This window comes from Chiloscyllium punctatum, chromosome 19, assembly GCF_047496795.1.
Source record: "Chiloscyllium punctatum isolate Juve2018m chromosome 19, sChiPun1.3, whole genome shotgun sequence".
Lineage (NCBI taxonomy): Eukaryota > Metazoa > Chordata > Chondrichthyes > Orectolobiformes > Hemiscylliidae > Chiloscyllium > Chiloscyllium punctatum.
Genome location: NC_092757.1, coordinates 61511235 through 61531419, shown reverse-complemented (window position 1 = coordinate 61531419; position 20185 = coordinate 61511235). Strand labels below are relative to the sequence as shown.

The 20185-nt window shown below is 38.5% G+C and overlaps 1 protein-coding gene across 1 annotated transcript in view; it reads right to left on the bottom strand.

The window, feature by feature from the left end:
• Positions 1-1443: 1443 nt before the first annotated feature.
• Positions 1444-20185, bottom strand: part of LOC140491402 (uncharacterized) — a 272700-nt gene continuing 253958 nt past the window's right edge. The window contains exons 5-9 of the mRNA XM_072589523.1: positions 13328-13395; positions 12612-12690; positions 7613-7671; positions 6695-6853; positions 1444-3658 (exon numbers count right to left, since the gene is read on the bottom strand). Of these exons, the coding sequence (XP_072445624.1) occupies positions 2907-3658; positions 6695-6853; positions 7613-7671; positions 12612-12690; positions 13328-13394 (1116 nt within the window). The 5' untranslated portion in view covers position 13395 and the 3' untranslated portion in view covers positions 1444-2906. The remainder of the gene's footprint in view (positions 3659-6694; positions 6854-7612; positions 7672-12611; positions 12691-13327; positions 13396-20185) is intronic.

Below are 20185 nucleotides of genomic sequence, written 5' to 3'. Positions count from 1 at the left end.
CCATTTCACATTGATTCAAATCTCATGCAAAACGGTAAAGTTAGAAATGAAATTCAAACTTTAGACAAGACATGATTTTGTGTTTTCTGGTTTTATTTTTTGAAAATGAAAACACTGTTGACTAAAGACTACTTTTGTTTGGCAATTCACAAAAGAGAACTTCCCTTCTTACTTATAACACAACCTACAAACAATTTCACTGATTTCCCTTAAGTTCTCATTCCATTCTCTGTGACCCAGTCCAAAGGCATTCTGAGTTTCTGACGGATTATTTCTATTCCAATCTTTTTCGCACTTGTCACATTTTACCCCAGCACTGTCATTCACAGTGAGGGATTTTCCTGGAAATGTCTCCTCTAGCACAAGTCTGGTTTCAAATCTACACAAATTTGGTCTTTTTTGCTCCAGACACAAGCTCTGACCTGTATTCCTGTGAGGCATATTAAAGAGATATACTACTCTCCCTCTCCAAAATCATGGCAGACTAATATTGTCTGCAGTATTCAGTGGCGTTGTACTAAAGCATGTAACCCAAGCTAACAATGGTCTCCTCTGTACCCAACCCCTCTCAAACCCAATCCAATGTGATTCCCATGGGCCTTACATCCATGTAGAAAAGCTGAGGAATTATTCTTTAACCCCAACTGTACCTTACCCTGGAATCAAATGGACAGTTTAAAGTTCAACTGTTTATAATGTAACATTTTAACACCTTTCTCAGACTTTGGAGAGTAGTGATAAACTCCAAAAACTGCTACCATGGTCTCCACATTCCACTTTCTTCCCAACAAAACTGGTGGGATCTTCCTTTTCTTATTAACAGTCCCATTACCCAGGCCTGTTGTTTGATAGATTTCAGAACAAGTCATATGATTCACTTCATTTTCCCTAAAAGACACAGTCCCAAAACATCACCATCTTATAAAACTGTATACTTGTAAAGCCCTGCATCCAAGAAGAGAAATATTTTGTGCCTGGTTATAACTTGGATTACAGTCAGTGTGAAAAGTCTATCACTTTTCTGAGGAAGTACTGTGTGCTTATTATTTGTGTTATTAGACAATGCTAACTTTAATTGTGTTAAGGAAATCTGATCTCAATTGTTTCTCTGTGTGTTCACTTGTCGGATCAGGCCTTATCTCATCAAATGTTCCTTGTAATCTTCTTTGAATAGATTAAGGAAGCATGTGTCATTAGGATGTATGGATATCAAGTTCCCAAAACAAGGGATAGGATTGCTACACCTTGGGGTTATGCTATTAAAATAGCTTTTGACAATAGGGACACATCACTAAATGTAAGACTGCTAAAGGAATTGGCTTGCACTGCCGTATTGAACAGAAAATGTAATACAAAATACTAAACTTGCAATAACACAATACCAATAAGTTACAGTTGAAGCCACCATGCATGTGAAAGCAGGATATTCTTTATTGTGTATCTTTGAAAATCTCAATAGAATCATCATATGAGAGCGACAAACATTTGGAAAGAAAATTGAAGGAAATTTTATTTCAGTCCAATTAACCTACTGGACTTTGTTACACTGCTAATCCAGCCACTGTGTCACAGTAGGTCATTCATGGCATTGATAGAATGAATTACAGTACATATTGTAATTCAACAATTAATGATCAGTTCCTTTATACCCATATTAAATATGAGTCACAGTCAAAATTATGACAGGGAAAGTGAGGGACTCTAAGGCAGACAAATCCAGAACATGAAAAGGATAAAAAGAGGAGAAATGTCCCTTAGTATTTTAGATCTTCTGCAATTTATTGCCAGTAACATTGAGCAGTGAACTGTAGAACTGGGGTCCAGGCAATAAAGGGTAAGTCCCCCAGATACCTTCAGCAAGTTATCTCGATTGCAAATGTCATTGACATGTTGATGTAATAGTTGATAGGATGGAACAGAAGACTTTGTTTTTTTCTATTAACAAAGGATTACAATCTAAAGGTGCACACAAATCAGAGTTTTAAGAGCTAATAAGTGTTACTTAACTTAAAGCAATCTTGATCAGAGCTGCTGATCATCGTAGAAAGGATGATGGCATTAAAGTGGAAAGATCCGTTATCCCGTGAGAGTAAATGAACTCAAATAAGAGCCTTTATCTTTCTAATGTTAAATATTTGTTGGTGTATAAAGCCCCTCGGATTCATAGCTCTCACAATATTCTGTTACTGATAGCATATTATTGAGGCTGTGGACTGTCTGATTAATGCAGATGCAATGATCATCATTGTTATTACTACAGCACTAGTGATCTATTGCTGATAATTCTTATAATCACATTTCATAATGGGGCACATCTAAATTCTGAGAATCACAGAGAATTGTATAAACTGCTCAAAGGCTCAAATAAGTTATGTTATTATTTTTCCAATTTTATTATTTTAAATGAAGATCTCCTGAATAAACTAATTTAGCAATGACAATTTCAGGTAGCCAAATTTATCATATTTTATTAAGAAATCATTTTGGTGGCTGACCTGTCTGAATGCACTAATTAAATGTATTACTGCTTTGCAGATCAATCTGCTGGTCTGAATCCAGGCTCTGAAGTGTGATGTTTCAAATTTGGCCCTTATCAATCACTGGAGCAAAGAGGAGATTAAAAAGAGTGGAATTTATTCTCCCAGTCCTGCAACAGGGAAGTCATGAAACTCAGCTTTCTTTACATGCAGGCAAGAATGAAATTATTAATAAGTCTGCTGTACTTTTCCACCAGATGCATAAAACTAAATTAAATGCATTTTGATTTTTGAGGAAATTACTGAACGGGTTTTCTGTGAAAACTTAACAGATGTGGAGCTGTGGATGGCAAATAGATAATGTAGTAAAGATCAATATTGGAATTAGATACACATGAAGTATGAATTTATGTCTGCAAATAATACTTTCTATTTACATTCATAAATCAGGTATCCCATGAAGTAAGTGTTATGACAAATACCATTTTCTGAATCTTCAGGTTGTATCCAAACTTTATCACCTGCTTTCAATTTTACAATTGTAGCCACAGTTGACATTTCAGAATATGAAGAATATGACTGGTAATTTTGATAAACGGTCTGACCATTTACCACAATTGAAACAAGTGCACCTCTTCTATTCACTTCTAAGTGAGCATAAAAGGCATATACACCACTATATTGGCAAACAAAAGTGCTTGTGATAAGATTAAAAGCACCTTGTTCATTATACAGAACTTCTCGGAATTCAATTGGTTGCCCAGATGTTGTACTGCCAGCACCCAACTTGACTGCAAAGGCAGATGGCCTCCACACAAAGAAGGTTCCTGGAGCGCCTTGTGGTCCTTGGTCACCTACTTCTCCTTTCATTCCTGTTTCTCCTTGGTTTCCTTGAGGTCCTGGTGCTCCAGTTGCTCCAGTGTCGCCGTCCATTCCTCTTTGCCCATTGATTCCATTCCTGCCATTTTCACCTGGTGTTCCTGCTACTCCAGGGTAACCTGGTCGGCCTCTTGCTCCTGGAGTCCCAGGAGCACCTCTAGGACCTGGCTGTCCATTCTTTCCAGGGCGTCCTGGACGTCCCATCATTCCTGGATGTCCAGCGTCACCTGGTTCACCTTTTGGCCCCATACTTCCACGGTCACCTGGTTCTCCTTTTGGCCCTGGATAGAATTTTGGCATTGCTATAAAAAAAATATACAGAGTTTAGTTTACTACTGATGCTTATCATTTGATAAAGCAATCTATACTCTTTCACAAAACTTGAGTGCAACATTCAGATTCTTGATAGGGAAAACTGACATATTGTTGTGTAATTGAGCAGATGTCAGTGTAGGAGTCAACATGAAGTAGGAAATCCCTCATGATGACATTATATCATTGGAAGAAAGTTAGGTGATGAGCAGTGAACATGATGCATCAAAAGGTTGCTTGCTTGATGTTACATTTGGGGAGAGAATCTGAATGCACCATGAAATTGAACACAGATGTCCTGGCCACTGCCCAGCTGAGAAAAAAAAAGATTATGTTTCCGGTATTTGCTAGATTTCTTTAAAGTCCTGAAATAAATTACAGGTTAAAATATGTCACACCCTCCCCTCCCCTCCAAAAAAAAACATTCTTATGCAAAGAACTCTAAGTGTACTGCTTATCCATTGGGTGTTTCCATACAGTTCATCTTCACTTCAAGTGGTGGGATTTTGAAGCCTTGACTTTGTTGTGACCTGTCACATTGAGTTGCAGCAATATTTTCCTTGCTGTTTTCTGCAGGTTTTGTTTTATCAAGGGTATCTTTACTCAGATGATTACTTTCTTCACAGATGTCAGCCTCAATGTAGTCATTCCAAAGAATTCTCTAATGATTCCCTGAATTCAGAGAATGAGAATGTGATGATTGTGCGTGTGTGTGTGTATATGTGCACGCCAGTACGTGTGCGTGTTTGTGTGCATTTGTAGGTAGGGGTGGGTGCGCAAGAGTCCTAGTGACTGGTGTAGGCAGGGTTTTAAAGAAGAAGCAACATGTATGTGGATAGCAGATTAAACACCGAAAGCCCTTCCTGGCTAATAACGTGCTTCTGAAGAGAAGGTACTGTAGCATTTTAGGCAAAAGTAGTGAGCAATTCCTGCAGAGCAAGGTTCCACAAGCAGTAATAGAGAGATGACTAGTTACACTGTTTTTCAAATATTGGTTGGGGAATTAATTAGTCAGAGCAACGGGAGTGATTTCCCATTCTTTTTCAAATAGTGATATAGCAATATTGACTCTCACCCAAATGGGTAAACAGCCCTTTACTTTCATATCTCATTTGAAAGACTACCTTTTGCAATGCATTGCTGCTTCAGAGTTGTTCTGAGAGCAGATCTGGAGTGGGAATGCAGTCCTACACATTGCTGTGTGCTTGTTCTAGTGTCACGGGGGAGCAGGTCTTGCCAACCTTTCTGAGTCCAACAATTCAATTTCAGGTTTTTGGCACTTGGTAATTTGCAGAGTTGGAGAGAGCTGTACGTCCTGGCAAGGGAGCAACTCAATCTACCCTAGTCTGATACTCTGGAGTTCTGAAGTCAAAGAAATAGCTCTTTTTTTAACTGAGGTGGCTAAGGAAGTAAAAGGCATGCAGCTGGTTTCCTAGAGTTATTTTAGAGACAGCCAGCTGTGCTATTGATCAGTAAACTTGCCTTTGGATTTGGGAAATCCATTCTCTGTTGTTCTTCTGCAGTAGACCCTGGTGATTCTACTCACGCTATGATATCTTGCAAATTTCCAAACACTCTCACGTACCTGTATGTGTGCTGGAGCTTTCACAATATATATTCACCGCTATTTTGTGCAGATTCTCAAAGGACTATACGGCAATCTTCTGAAGAAGTTTGACTGGTTTACGGACATCTGAAATGTGCAATTCCTTTGATCCTGATGTACTTTTGTCACTAGCTCTCTCTCCTACTTGTTGCTTTCCATCTGTCACCATCTTCACTGGCTCCTCACTAATGTTTGGTGCTTAACCAAGCTTGTGCATGTTCTCTCCAGTATGAATGTGACACTTTTTATGATATACGGATATTGAAGGGTTCTTTGTAATATTTTTGTGAGGTCAGACTGGCTGGGTTTCTCCAACATTCACAGTTTTTATTTCAGATTTCCAGCATCTGACATACTTGGATTTTTTGATGTAAACATGCCTTTTAATGGTTTTATCAAAACTCTCCATTGAAAAGACAAGCAAAGAGATGCTTTAAGTACTTGGATGTAACACAAGGAAAACAAGAATGGCCAACCTGCATCCAATCTGCTGTGAAGGAATAAGAATAATTTACACGAAGTCAAAAATCACATAACACCAGGTTATAATCCAACAGGTTTATTTGGTAGCACTAGCTTTTGGAGCACTGCTCCTTCATCAGGTGGTTGTTTAAGCACCCGATGAAGGAGCAGCGCTCTGAAAGCTAGTGTTTCCAAATCAACCTGTTGGACTATAACATGGTGTTGTGTGATTCTTAACTTGGTACACCCTTGTCCAACACCAGCACCTTCAAATCATTACTTGAAGTCAATGTGAGGCAAAGGAATGTTGTTCAACTTCCCTCTCTGGCACTTTACCAATTTGTACTTGTAATATGGCCATAGTCGTTAGGAGGTGAAAGATGTGATGGACAAATAATGAAGAAAGACTGAGAATGTTAGGGTATCAGGGCATAGAAATTACATGGGCTTGTAGTAACATAGATTACATAGTTTGCTTCTGCTTGTTAAGGTGGTGCATATTTAAATAAATAGGAAAATGAATTAAAGGAATCGGGTAAAGAAATGGTTTATGCAGAGCTTAGGATATGGAATTCTCAAAATGTTATTGTAGCATTGCCAATGATTATGTCAATAGGGAGTTAGGTGGCTAATTGAAAGATGGAAGAAACATCTAGACAAAACATTGCACCCTGCACTCCACCCTCCTCTTCCTTCTGCATTACTAATCAGAATTTTCAAATAGATCTAAAATGAAAATCCACTCCAATATGTTAGTTTCCAAATGCACATTACTTCACTGCGTCCTCTCACAGGCTAGGAATTTCTGTGTTCACTATTAGACTAGCACAGATTTAATGGAATAAATTATCTGTATGAAACTCTCCATGATTTCTTCTGTTACTGTGATAAGATATAATTAGTGGGACAATCTATCAATGAAAATGTTAAACACCCACTGGTCCATTAATATACTTACGAAAACACAGTGGGATAGAGCTCCAGAAACCTCTGGCAGTACAGAAAACAACATTTGATCCCAGAAGTGCATATCCTTTCTTGCAAGTGAAAATGACCTTTCTCTGGTATACCTTGCAGGTTCCATGTGAAACTACAGGTATTTTGCCACAACGATGATCTGAAATCAAGGTATATTAAGGGACAGGAAATTAAACATTTATACAGTGAATATGAAATCTGTATCTCCTGTTATTATGATTAATGTGCTCTGTATCTTCCACGTGTGAATATTAAACTCCCTCATGTCTGTTATTGCAATTATTAAATTGTCTGTATCTCCGACTCCTGTGAATTCTAAACAAACACTTTTTTTAACATTTTCTCGCTCTTCTCTGAGGCTTTCATGAGTTGTTGTGTAACTATTCTTTTGTTCTTTGAAGATTAGCTGGACCCAACAAAGTTAGTCAAACATAACTAAAGATTAAATAAGTAAATGTTCCAGAATCTATAAAAACTGGTCTGTAGTTAGTGGGAAATGATTCTGAGTTTATATTTTTCGGTCCTGGACACCATTATATAGCAAACTAACAGCTAAATTTGTGCTTAGAACCCTGAAATTTGCCTGATTGTAGTGAATAAAAATGTCAGCCTCTTAAAGCAGTTAGTAACTGAAAAGCCATTTTATGCTGCTTTCGCAGAATTGTCAGTTTGCAGCCCAGAAGTCATTTTGTCATTTTACTTAATACTGCTCGCTCTAACATGCTTTGTATAGCCTTGGGTGGAGAGGTAAGGCCACACATTTAGGTAGGTATTATATTAAAGTTGTTTCCATCTCAGTGGAATTTAATAAGTAACAATGTTGGGCTTACTGTTCTACATTGTACCCTATTTCCCATTGTGTTTTCTCTGAATGCAGCTACAGTATGTTTTGACTCACATTCACGTTTTTGAAGACCATCAGCTTCATCCACGCCCTCAATGTTTTGGATTTCAGAGCTGGTGGAATAAAGAAGGAAGCAGATGAACTGACCTAATAACGGGAATACCACTGAACAAGAACTCTCAATAAGCAAGGTTATTCTGCAGTGCTTCAACGCAGTCCACCATTTGGTATCCTTCATAGACTTGATGAGCCAAATATTCTCCTGTCCCATTAATAATCTATGACCTAACAGCTATGAATGTTTCCATACTTCAAATCTTCCAACAAAGCCATTTACTTACTCATTTAAATCCTAAACTAAATATTCTAACTCTCCTCATTGTAACATCCCACTATGTTTAATGTATCCACTATTTTTGTCTGTATTCTTTGCTTTGCAGACTGTATCCATCATTCATTGCTTCCTGATAGCAAGTTCATTTACAACAAGACAAAAGCAGGCCTGCACTGTTTAGAAAATAGCGTGACTGGGGAGCTTTCGCGAAAAGTCACATTAACAATTAGCTATCAACCTATAATATATTAAAGATGGCAGGTTGGTCACAAAACTCTATAGTTGTTGCAATAAATCTTTTTAAGACATATTATTGATAAGTTTACTACCAAAGCACATTAATTGTGCTATTTCAATCCTTGTTCCGTTTGTCTCTACCTACATTACTGACTTTTTCTTTGCTCTTAGTTGTTTTCACAGGTTTAGATTTCTTGGCCATGGTGATCTAATTTTCATGAATATCTAATCTTTCTACACGCTGGTTCTCTATGAGGAAGGTCTGAGGGTTCTTTGTTCCTTTTTCATATGAAGGCCCAACCAATCTGCATTCACTACCTGACTAACCCTGTTCTCAGATCAAACAACTTTCCCTTTTAATCCAATCGCATCTTGTATTTAAAAGTTGTCCCTTTGGATACCCATGTAGGTCCTCGCTAAGCTTGTTGCATTGTGGGATATGTGGAATATACTTTGTTTCAGTCTTTGAGGCACCATTCCTCACCGCTTTTTGTGCTACAGCAATGGCTACATCAGTTCTATTGTCATGAACTGGGAAACAAATTCCCAGTCGAGGGTCCCAATTAGTATTTGTGTGGGCAAGCCATACACACACCATCTCTGGCCAGAATTATTAATTGGGTTGAACAGGAAAGGTAGCAGGGTCTCTCCCCTCCCACCCATTAAATGCCACCCTTACCTCTGATCTGCTGCAAGGGAATGCAGGTATTAAATTTCACCCATTGTATCCTGTAAAGACTCCACTTAATTTTTCCAGTTTTGCAATCTCTATTGTATCTGTTCTGATGATGCAATTTTCTATTCTCGTTTTTCTGATATCTCTTCCTTTTATTCTCAACTGAAAAGCCCCCCTTCATACTTTTCACACTCCAACATAATACTGACATCCAACATATCTTCCTCTCCTCCCCCTTTCTGCATTCCAAAGTGACCATTCCCTTGGTTACACCCTGGTCAACTCCTCACTCATACCCAATACTCTGGCCCCTTCCCATGATTCCTTTCTTGCAACAGCAGATGTACCATCTCATGTTTAGACTCCTCTCTTATCACTGTCCTAGCCCAAAAACAGACCATCGAGGTGAAGCAGTGATTTACATGTTCCTGTCAGATTACTGTACTATGTTCCTGTTCACAATGCAAACTGCACTACATAGGGGAGGCCAAAGCAGACTGTTTTGCAGAAGACCTCTGTTCAACGTACCAGCTTGGCCCTGAGCTTCTCGCCACTTGTGTTAGAAATTCTTCTCTGTTCTTGGCCTGTTGCATTGTTTCAATGAAGTTCAATATCAGCTTGAAGATCAACGTTTTACTTTAAATGAAATATTTTACAGCCTTCCAAACTTCACAGTGAGTTCAACCATTTTAGACTGTAACCTCTTCTCCATCTTGTTTCCTATTGTTTACCAGTTTCGGTCTTACTCTTTTGCTCAGTCTGCCGGAATTCATCTCTCTGCCATTCACCTCTCCTTGAGACACATTTTGTGTTTCTTTATTTGTTCCATAGCTTGCCTTTGGTCTTACACCAGCATCATCTCCTTCAATCTCTCCGGCCTTCCACCTTTTACAAACCTCCCCTTTTTGTCATTTCTCATTCCTTTCACTCGCCCAGAACTTGTTATATTGTTAACTTTCCCTATTCTGCTGAAAAGTCGTTAACTTGAAACATTCAGCAGAATCTTTTTTCTATCCCTTGGAGAGTTTAATGGCAGTGGGGGGAGTGGGTGGTCATTTAATTAGGTGGGAGGGTGTCAAGTGGTGACCCCACCACCTAAGCACTTCTGTCAGAATAAAGTCTGGACCAGGAAGGTCGATGGACAGTCTTCCTTCCCTGCTACTAATTGAGACCCTTAAGTCGGCAATTCATGACTTGACAACCATTCAATCTCACCTGAGGTAGTTGCCATGCCTTTCTCTTGTGTCCTTGTCCGCTGACCCCTCCTCTTCACTATGCCATTTCTTTTCCAATCCCATGCCTTTCCATATTTTCCTTTTATCTTTCCTTTCTTTCTCCCCTTTCCTTCTCCCATTACCCCTCAACCCGAGGTGCCACTCTCATCTATTCCAATCCTCTTCCATTCCCTTTTCACTTTGTCTGTGTTCTTTCCTTTTTGTCTGTCCTCATCCAGATCCAATTAGTAACTGTATTTGGCTGATCTCAATACTGTGCTTAATCTTTACATCTTACTTGCAACACATTAAGAAATTATCCAGTTGTTTGCCTGAAACAAAACTAGCTGTGTTACAGAATAAAATGTAAGAATGTGTAGAATGGGTGCTGCTGTTGTGATGGGTAATTTCACCAATACAGAAAAAATGCAAGATGGGGATGTTCTCTTTTTGTTTGCAAAGAACTGGACCTTGTGTGTAATCAGACGCTGCTTATGTGTAGTGCATGTTAGTGAGCCACACTTAAGTATAGTAGAACTAAACAGATTTACACACATTGACTCTCTTTTTTTAATAAACAGAAACATTTTAAAAGCTATTACAAGCCAATTCCTTTTTTAAACCATGTTCAACTATCATTGTAATCTTGACCACCATGTTTAAGATGTTTAGTTCAATGCAAGTGTAAGACTGATGCTGTTTCAAAATTATTTGTTGATTTAATCTATTTTACGATCCTAATAAATACCATCAGTTGCAATTTTTCTCCAACAAAATTCCAATGAAATGCAACAATAAAACTGGAAAGGGTCTTGAAGATACTTTCTGTTTGCAGATTTCAGCATCTGAGCCAAGTATTTACCCTACGTTTAAAATAAGCAATCACTTGTCTGTAATCCTTAATCCTTGTAAAAGGAATTCTTTCTTCCTTGACCAATGATCGCTTTCTGCCTCATTCCTGTTCTAGTTGGCCCCTTACCCATTAATTACATTTTTCAATCCTAAGCAATGACTTCCATATTAAGTGAACAAGACCTTTCATAGCTCTGCTTTTTTCGCTGTAGATTCCATTTTTAGATAACATCCAGTAAGATAGTATGATCCTACTCATGCATTTATTCTTCTTATTCAGTACTCCTAAGTCCTTGCAGCTTCCAGATATATCCATTTTTTACCTTTTCACTCATTACCTGAGTGTACCTACCTCACCAGTCTTTAATCAAAAATGACCTAAATTTAATTCCATAGGGAAATTGCATTAATTGAATGGAATAAAGTCAACATTGTCTTCTGGACCATGGAGTTGCTCTCTCATTGGAGAGAGACTGATGGTTATTTAACGTGATGGTCATATATCACCGAAAATTGCTAATTAGTATATAGTCCTGACCCTGAGAAACAACCAATTTGAATTATTACTCTTTACACTTCTTACTTTCTGTTTTCTGGTTAACATACCACCTATAAGCTATTTATCTTCAATATTTTCATGATCTTTCCACATAGTATCTTAACAAAGTTGATGAGAATTTCATGCCTAATCTTCACATGTTTTTCACTTTTGGAATAATAATGAATAAAGCTGGGAATTTCCATTATTCATTTACAACTGCGGCTACAGGACTGTTAAACATATCCAATGACTCAAGCATTTATAATCATTGAAAGAATAAAACAAGGATGAAAATTAGCTGTGGTACAGCTGAGACATTTTTTTGCCCAAAACTAATTAGTTTCATAAATGGAACAGTGAGACTCAATTCACTACCAATTTAATTTTGTATACTGAAATGTCTCTGTGCATTGAGCATAAGGTATCACAGAGCTACAAGGCAAATGGACCTTATCTATGATGGGCTTATATCTATTTTCTGCCAAGTGGTATCAACCTAGCTGAACCTCAAAATGAGGTATCTGGGGACTATCTAAGGTTGCTTCATGTTTAGACTTAGTATAAACCATAATATTGAAATGCAGGAGATTCTTAACTACAATGAATTAAACCTACTTCACAGAATTGCATAGTGCAATTAGTTTGTTCCAAATTGTGTTTGTGGATCAACTGGTGACTCATTGCTATTTTCTTATGTGCAATTGGATGTGGGTACTAAACGTTGGACCTAGCAGATGCCTTATCCTATGAAAGAATAAAAGTAAAGATTTTGTTTTGTCTAATACCATGTTCCAGAGGAAAGCTTCCCATGGCACAAAAATGATTATAACCTGTCACTGATTGGCCAGTCCATAGTCATTGGTGTAGTTAACTACTTAATAATTAATGTGGGCAGTAGAAATAGCACTCTGAGACTTTACAACCAGGTTTCCAGTCCCAACCTTGACATGTAATGGACCCAGTTGACATTAGGAGATGAGTCCCACTGTCCTCTAGTTAACATGCTAAACGGAGATTCATATGGCTTCAAGGTGTCCAATGTGATCAAAATTCCTCTATATTTGAATGTTCATGATTGGAATATTCTAGTGATCTATTTTGTATGGTACAGTTCCATCCTGAACTAATGTTGTTACTGGAAATGCCAATATTTACTGACAATCCAATAGGAGAGCAGGGTTATTGGGATGGATACCTACTCGGCACCAGAGAGGTAGTCTCTTTCCACTAGACCAATGGGATCCGGTGCAGCAATATCTGCCACGGCAGCTCCAGAATCTAAAAATACAATTGAGGTAGAATTCATATTAGTGACATAATGTTATTATCCTTGTCAACAATTTACTGGCTGTTTAGAATTGTAACCTTGAATGTGGATTTCAGCTGAACTGGGCAGCCAAAGGAAAGTACATTCACATTCTGAGTTTCTGGCCTCAAACATATGACTCAATTTAACCTATGCAGGCAACTCAGGTATCTGAAAGAGCAACACTGATAATTTATTATGGATAAACACCAAATAAAACTATATCATAATCTGGCTCCAGTGTAGCTATGTTTCAACATAGTGAAATAAAATCTCCACAAATAGCAGCAGGCACAATTTCGTGCTCTGTATATAAGGACAGTGATTCCAGATAGCAAGGCAAATTAAGTAAGAAAGCTGTTTTCCATCAAGACCAAGCTCTGACTCTGCAGAGCCTCAATCTTGCTATAAACTCTGGCTGGAATTCTCCTACTTTCAGTTGTTCAAATCTCGAATTCTCATTTTTGCTCTGTCTCATATCTTTATCTTTCGCTCTAGTCTCTCAGTGCTCTCTGAGCAGTCGCTCCATTCCCAGCATTTGCAGATGTGGGAAGTCAAATATAGCTTGTCCTACTCTGTAAGATTACTGAAGTAATTGGAGATTCTTACCTGCAGAAACCCCATAAATCTGAGGGAGGAGAAGCCCAGCGAGGCACAGCAACCACACGGGCACCATTCTGAAAGAAACACATTTGTGTCAGGACTGGCAGGTCAGAGATAGACGCAGAAATAACAAAAATGAAACATACCTTTAGAATGGAAATAAGTAAATGATTGAAGACTAACTAATATGGTCAAACACTAAAGACTAAATATTTCTTAAAATCTACTGTTTTATGCAAGAATGGTCCTTACCCTAACTTATTAAATTAATCCCAGTTTTGAAAATGAAGCTCTGTGTTTTCAGATTCATATTAAAGCTCTTACTCCCTTAATCCAATCCTGAAATTATATCTGCTCTTTCAATATTCTTATTTGGATGTCATGAACCCAGCTAGCTCCCTTATTCTAATCTCTACATAACAGGGGCCTGCTGGTTGCCAGCAAGTGACCTACACAGCCCCCCAGACTAGGAGGCAGACTGTCACTCACCTCAGGCTTTCAGAATCTCTCTGAACATGTTTCAGATTCTCAGCCTTTTAAATAACATAGCCCCTCCCATTATTTGCATATTTCGGTTCCTTTCTGGCTTGTCACTATACCCAGTGAGTTATATGGGTTTGTACAATGCCAGGCACCGCACAGGGTCAATCATCAGTGTCACCAGCTTTAAAGGGACCTTCACGTAAAGCATACAACTGAGCTTCGTGCATAATTAGAGGTGATTGCATAATTCTAACTAAAGGTAAAAACAGCATACTGTCACATTCATAGCAAATGAACAAAAGGTTATCACATCAAAATGTGTTGCAAGTTTTACTGACTAAAAAAATTCTTTCAGAGAGATATATATGTCAGCTGAACGCTCCAGGTTTTGTATAAAGGGATGGAACTTTAATAGTAAAGTTAATCGAACTAATGCAATTGTTCCAATCAGTTATCTTTATTTTGACAACTGGTCAATTAGTCTTTGATGGCTGTTCTTCTTAAAAATCCTTTAAATGTTCTGTGCGGTAGGTTATATAGAGTTCTGCATGGAAGTTTCGAGTGCAAGTGGCTCAGATGTAAGCTGAGTACTTTAGTCTGTGTGATGAAAAATTAGGTGTCTCATGCTTTCCAGAAAAGTGTCCAAAAGTTGTCACAATTTAAGCTTATCCAGTTTTTTTTTTCCTCACAGCCAGTAAAAAAGGCTGCTTCCATCCAAATGGTAGAATTTCCTGTGGACCATCAGACAAACTTATTTGAGAATTAATGTTGGGCTACAATGTGAACAATTTTATCATTCTGATCTGCTTTGAGTATAGTATAGAAGTTCAATTCTTGATCTTTCAAGTGATTGACAAATATCACTGACAGAAAAGGAAAAAAATACAAACTGAGTTTATCATGAAATAAATTTAATGAAAACATCATTGAAAAGATTATTTTTGGCTTCAGCAATTGCATCCAGTTCTGGGCACCACATTTTGAGAAGGATGTTATGAGATTGAAGATGGTACATTTAAGTTTGATGAGAATGGTTCTAGGAATGAGGACTGCAAGCAAAGTGCTGAAGATTCTGGAAAACTGAAATAAAATCAGAAAGTGCTGGAGAAACTTGTCATGCATCTGTGGAGTGAGAAACCAGAGCTAACATTTCAAATCCAGTATGACTATTCTTTAGAACTCAATTTAAATAAGCATTCAAATAAAAAATCATTGAGAAACATAGGGCCTGGAATAGGTCACTTAATGCCATGAATGTCTTTTGTGATTCAATAAGATAATGGAAAATCTGTGACTTTGTTTACCTATTTGCTTCATATTATTTGATATCTTTAACGATCTAAACAAACTACCAATCTCAATTTAGAAATTAAAACTGAGTTGGCATCATTTTTTTTGTGAAATGGAGTTTTGAACTTGTCACCTTTAGCATGCAGAAGTGTTTCCTAATCTGACTTCTGAAAGGCCAGTTGCTAATTGTTTTCATTACCCCCATCTGTTTTTTCAATATTTCAACTGCCAGGACAGTTTCCCTCAATCTACCCACTTTGCTACTCCTAGAAACTGAGGAAAAGATTGTATATCCATTTGGAAGTGATATTTATATAGCAGTCAGACTGGCTTGTTTATATTAGTGTCAATTCAGAGGAAAGAAAACTTCCAAGAACCACTCATTACATACATGCTGCAGCAACCATATTAAAGTTGGTATGACACTGACATTCGTCAGGCACGTATAAGATAGGAATTCTTATAAAATTAAACAGGAGCATTGACTGGTAAGGAAATGTATACAATCCTCTATATTTCAAGTAGAATTATTCTTCTGGCACCCTGATTACTTTGGGGTCACCCTGGTTTTATTACAATGTGGACAAAGCAGGCCCACCAAATTTACCTCAGCCTGAACTGAGATGGTATTACTTTGAACCACATATTAGTTGTCTAGACAGTGGAGCTAACTGCACTTCCTCAGCATATTTTTTTCTAGAATCCCTACAATGTGGAAACAGGCCATTCAGCCCAACAAGTCCACACTGACTCTCCAGAGCATTTCACCCCAATCACTTTGCACCCTAGCTCTATAACTGTGCATTTCCCATGGCCAGTCCACCTAACCTACACATCTTTGGACTGTGGTATGAAACCCATGCAGATATGGGGAGAATATGTAAACCCCACACAGACAGGCTGGAATCGAGCCTAGTCCCTAGCGCTGTGAGGTAGCAGTGCTAACTGCTAAGTCACCATGTCATTCCTATTTTACAGACAGCATTCACGCTAGATACTGATTCAAGCACCTGGATAACAACTGATGCAACTATGAAAGTACCTGAACACTTTTAATGCTGAACAATCTGCCTAAAGTGTGCATCCAGTCACTGCAAAAAAAAATCACTTCTACATAACATTTACTCTTCTTCATAATTAAGAAGAGGCTTTACCTTATATCATAAACAACTAGTGTGAATGGTGAATAGATCAATGTAACCTTGTAACAACTGACAGATTCTGTGAAGCAGACCAGGGAAGAATGGTTCTGCAATTCAAAGTGATTCAGGTTTCTGGCTCTGTGTTCAATCTGATGAAAAATTACAGATTAGCAAGCAGCAGAAGAAAAGATCAATCAGAATTTTCAAGAGCTAAGAGTGTGAAACGTTCTGACGTTTGATGACTCGACTGTTGACCTGTTTGTATCCTTATGGGTCATCGTATTCCAAAGCTCTCTAAGTTAAGCTCTATTTTGAGTTTTGGCAGCTGTTGGGTGGTATCTTTGCAGGTGGGAGCATGTAGAAATCTGATACACTGCATGGTGGGCTGGTACCTTTTAGAGTCATAGAGTTATACAGCACTCCCACCTCTGTGCATTTTTCTTAGAGGAAATAGCTCATTACATCACTTAAAGGTTGCTGCAGCATATATGCAGTGAATGGTTCTTGGAAGTCCCTGTTTTAATGGAACAATTGACATGTATTGAGAAATATACTGGGCTGTGACCCTCCCGAGAAGTGGACTGAAGCTGATGTGTCTGTCACTTTGAGCCTGTTGAAGAGCTCATGGGTAGCAAATACCAAAGTTGCTGCTTTTCATGATTGCCTATTATTGAGCATTGAAATCATTCAGATAAATATCTCCAATGGCCTTGTGTATTTCACTTTTCCTCTACTGCAGCTGCTCTGGCACTCTCACCTCTGCATTCAAAACCAGAGTACCAGCAGCAAATGCCTTTCCTCTACAAATCACCCAGACACATTTTCTCAGCCTGTCTCTGTAAAATAAGGCTGTCAGTTGTGCACAAAGTATGAGGGCTTGGGACTCTAAAGAGGTTCTAGCATCATGCCTGATACCCATTAAAAGATTTAGGCCCCCATTTTGCTATGTGAAACAGTGAGTCATTAAACCATAGGGATTTTCCATGGCCATGGACCATCCCATTTTGTTAATATTATTCCTCTTTCAAGGGATGTAGGCCTCACTAGCTAGGCCAACATTTGTTGCTCATCCCTAATTGTCATTCGACAGGGATTTGCTAGGCCATTACAGATTGTAATGAAGTGTCAACCACATTGCTATGGTTCTGGAGTCACATGTAGGCCAGAGCAGGGAACAATGGCAGATTTCCTTCCATCTAGGACATTAGTGAATAGCTAATCAATGATGGTGCTGTTGACGAAACCAAAGAAATGACGTGTATGTCAATGAATTTGTATCAGAAATGGTCATTCCACCCACTGATTTTGTTATGAAATTCACTTTTCAGCTAGTCATGACTTTCCAACAAAAAATTATGACGGCACAGAGGTCATTAAATTGGACATGTTACATACATTCCTATACAAAACAAACAAAATGAATGAATTCTGCAAAGCCAATATGAGACACTTGCAGTAAAAAAACAAAAGTCTCCCCAAACATCTGCAGTCTAAAGTAATGCTTAAATACAGTACAAGGGAACAGTTATACTTGCAACTTTGCTGATTGGTTATTAACCGGCATTGACAGGTTCCATAACAAAAGCAAATGACTTCTTCTCCATTTTTAATTTGCTGGTGTAACGGCCAAGGGTAAAATGGCCAGCAGTTCAATAATAGTGCATCATGATCTCAGGATGCAGGGCACGCCATTTTAGATTGAAATTAGGAGAAATTTCTTAACCTAAAGGATGGGAAATGTGTGGAATTCTCGACCAGAGAAAGCTGTTGACCAATGTTTCCTTTAAGTTATGTGGTTACGTAGTTCTAGAAACTGCTACAGTACACGGATCTTGGACATCCAAGGAATGTAGGTGTAGAAGCCAAATCATTTCATATATTCAAGAAACAAATTATTAGATTTCAAGAGGCTAATTGTGTCAATGGCTTTGAAGTGAGTAATCAAGACAGAGGGTCAACCATGACCATGTTAAATGGCAGAGCAGTCATCGTATGCTAAATGGCTTTCTCCTGCTCTGTACAAGATTAACATAAGTAACTTTAACAAAGTTTATGTCAAAGACAACAATAGGAACAATGCAGCTCATAATCTGCTATGAAATATGCACAAAATTGATTGCATCCAACAGAATAATACACATGCAACTTAGAGTAGAGGTCTAAAGAACTGACAGCATCAAACACTGCAGTATTCATGGATAGTGAGAACATTAAATGCCTATATCTTGCCTCCCAACTCTACAGCTGAAAATGTGTTGCTGGAAAAGCACAGCAGGTCAGGCAGCATCCAAGGAATAGGAGAATCAACGTTTCGGGCATAAGCCCTTCTTCAGGCCCGAAACGTCGATTCTCCTGCTCCTTGGATGCTGCCTGACCTGCTGCGCTTTTCCAGCAACACATTTTCAGCTCTGATTTCCAGCATCTGCAGTCCTCACTTTCTCCTCCCAACTCTACAGAACATGTCCACCATTCACTATCAGTCAGAAGTATGATGGAATATTCCCACTTTCCTGGATGGCTGCTCCTCTAACAACCCTCAAGAAGCTTGACGGTATCCAAGACAGAGCAGCCCACTTGATTTGCAGCACATCTTCAATCTTCATTCTCTCCACCATCAGAACCCTTTGAGAGCACCATTCAAACCCAGGACCATTATCATCCATATGAAGGACGGCAGATACATGGGAACACTGCAACTTGCAAATTTCCCTCCAAGTCTCTCATCATCATGACTTGGGAATATACTGGCACTTCTTCACTTGTCACTGTGTCAAAAACGTGAAACTCCCTAATGGCATAGATGATCTACCCAGAGCAAATGGACATGATATGGTTCAAAGGCAATCAAAGATGGGCAATAAACGTTGACCCAACCAGTGATTCACACATCCTGGTGAATGAATACAAACAATTATGCTTGGTGCAACATTTATATTGTAATATATATGGAGCTGAGAGTACTCAATGCTATAATTCATGTGGAACTAAAAATGGCCAATACTGTAATATACATGAGACTGAAAGTTACCAGTGCAGTTAAACATATAGAACTGAAAGTTGCCAATACTGTAAAATACGTGACATTGAGAGTGACTCCTGCTGTATTACACACGGGACTGAATGTGACCAGTGTAGGGGCATATGTGGATCTGAAAATGGCTAGTGCAGTATTACACATGGAACTGAATGGCCAGTGCTGTATTATAGTTGGAAGTAGGTTGAGCCAGTTTTGTAATATGTATGGAACTAAAAGAACAATGAAAACTATGTTCTACTGGGAGCATTTATAGCATATATTTCTTTGTTTTATTGAAATATAGAAGCTAAACTAAGCATGTTCATGCGGATGACAAGCAAGTATTTCATGTGACTCAGATATAAGGAGCCACTCAGTAATAATGAATGAATCAATCAGACCTTTCCTGGTTTCCTGGCAGGGACTGGTTGTAACTGATGCTCCACCAGTTACTGTGCTGCGCATGATGTTGACTTCCAGCTGGTTATCATGCCCTCAATCAGATATATATGGCAGATCAGCTTCTGATTCCCCTGAAACATTGTGCAGAGTCACTCACCCAGGGCTAGTTCACTGGGCACTATTGATGGTACAGTTTGTGACTTGGAGGAACATTTCCAGATCCCAATAGTGCTTTAGCGAACTACAGACTAGTTGCCAATAAATTCTCACATGCTAAATCAGTTGTTTTTGTGCTGATGAAATGAAACAGTAATTTATTATTTTAGTAATATGCCCGCAAGTGCGAATGTAATAACTGTATTCAAAAATTATTACATTCATTTTACATGAAAGATATTCAACAATTGTGGAAGGACACTGTCCCCATGACAGGTGACTGTCATTACCTGTACTCATTCATCAAAGGAAAACAATAATACTTTTGTACCCAGAGCAGCTCAGTAATTAGCACTGTTGCCTCACAGTGCCAGG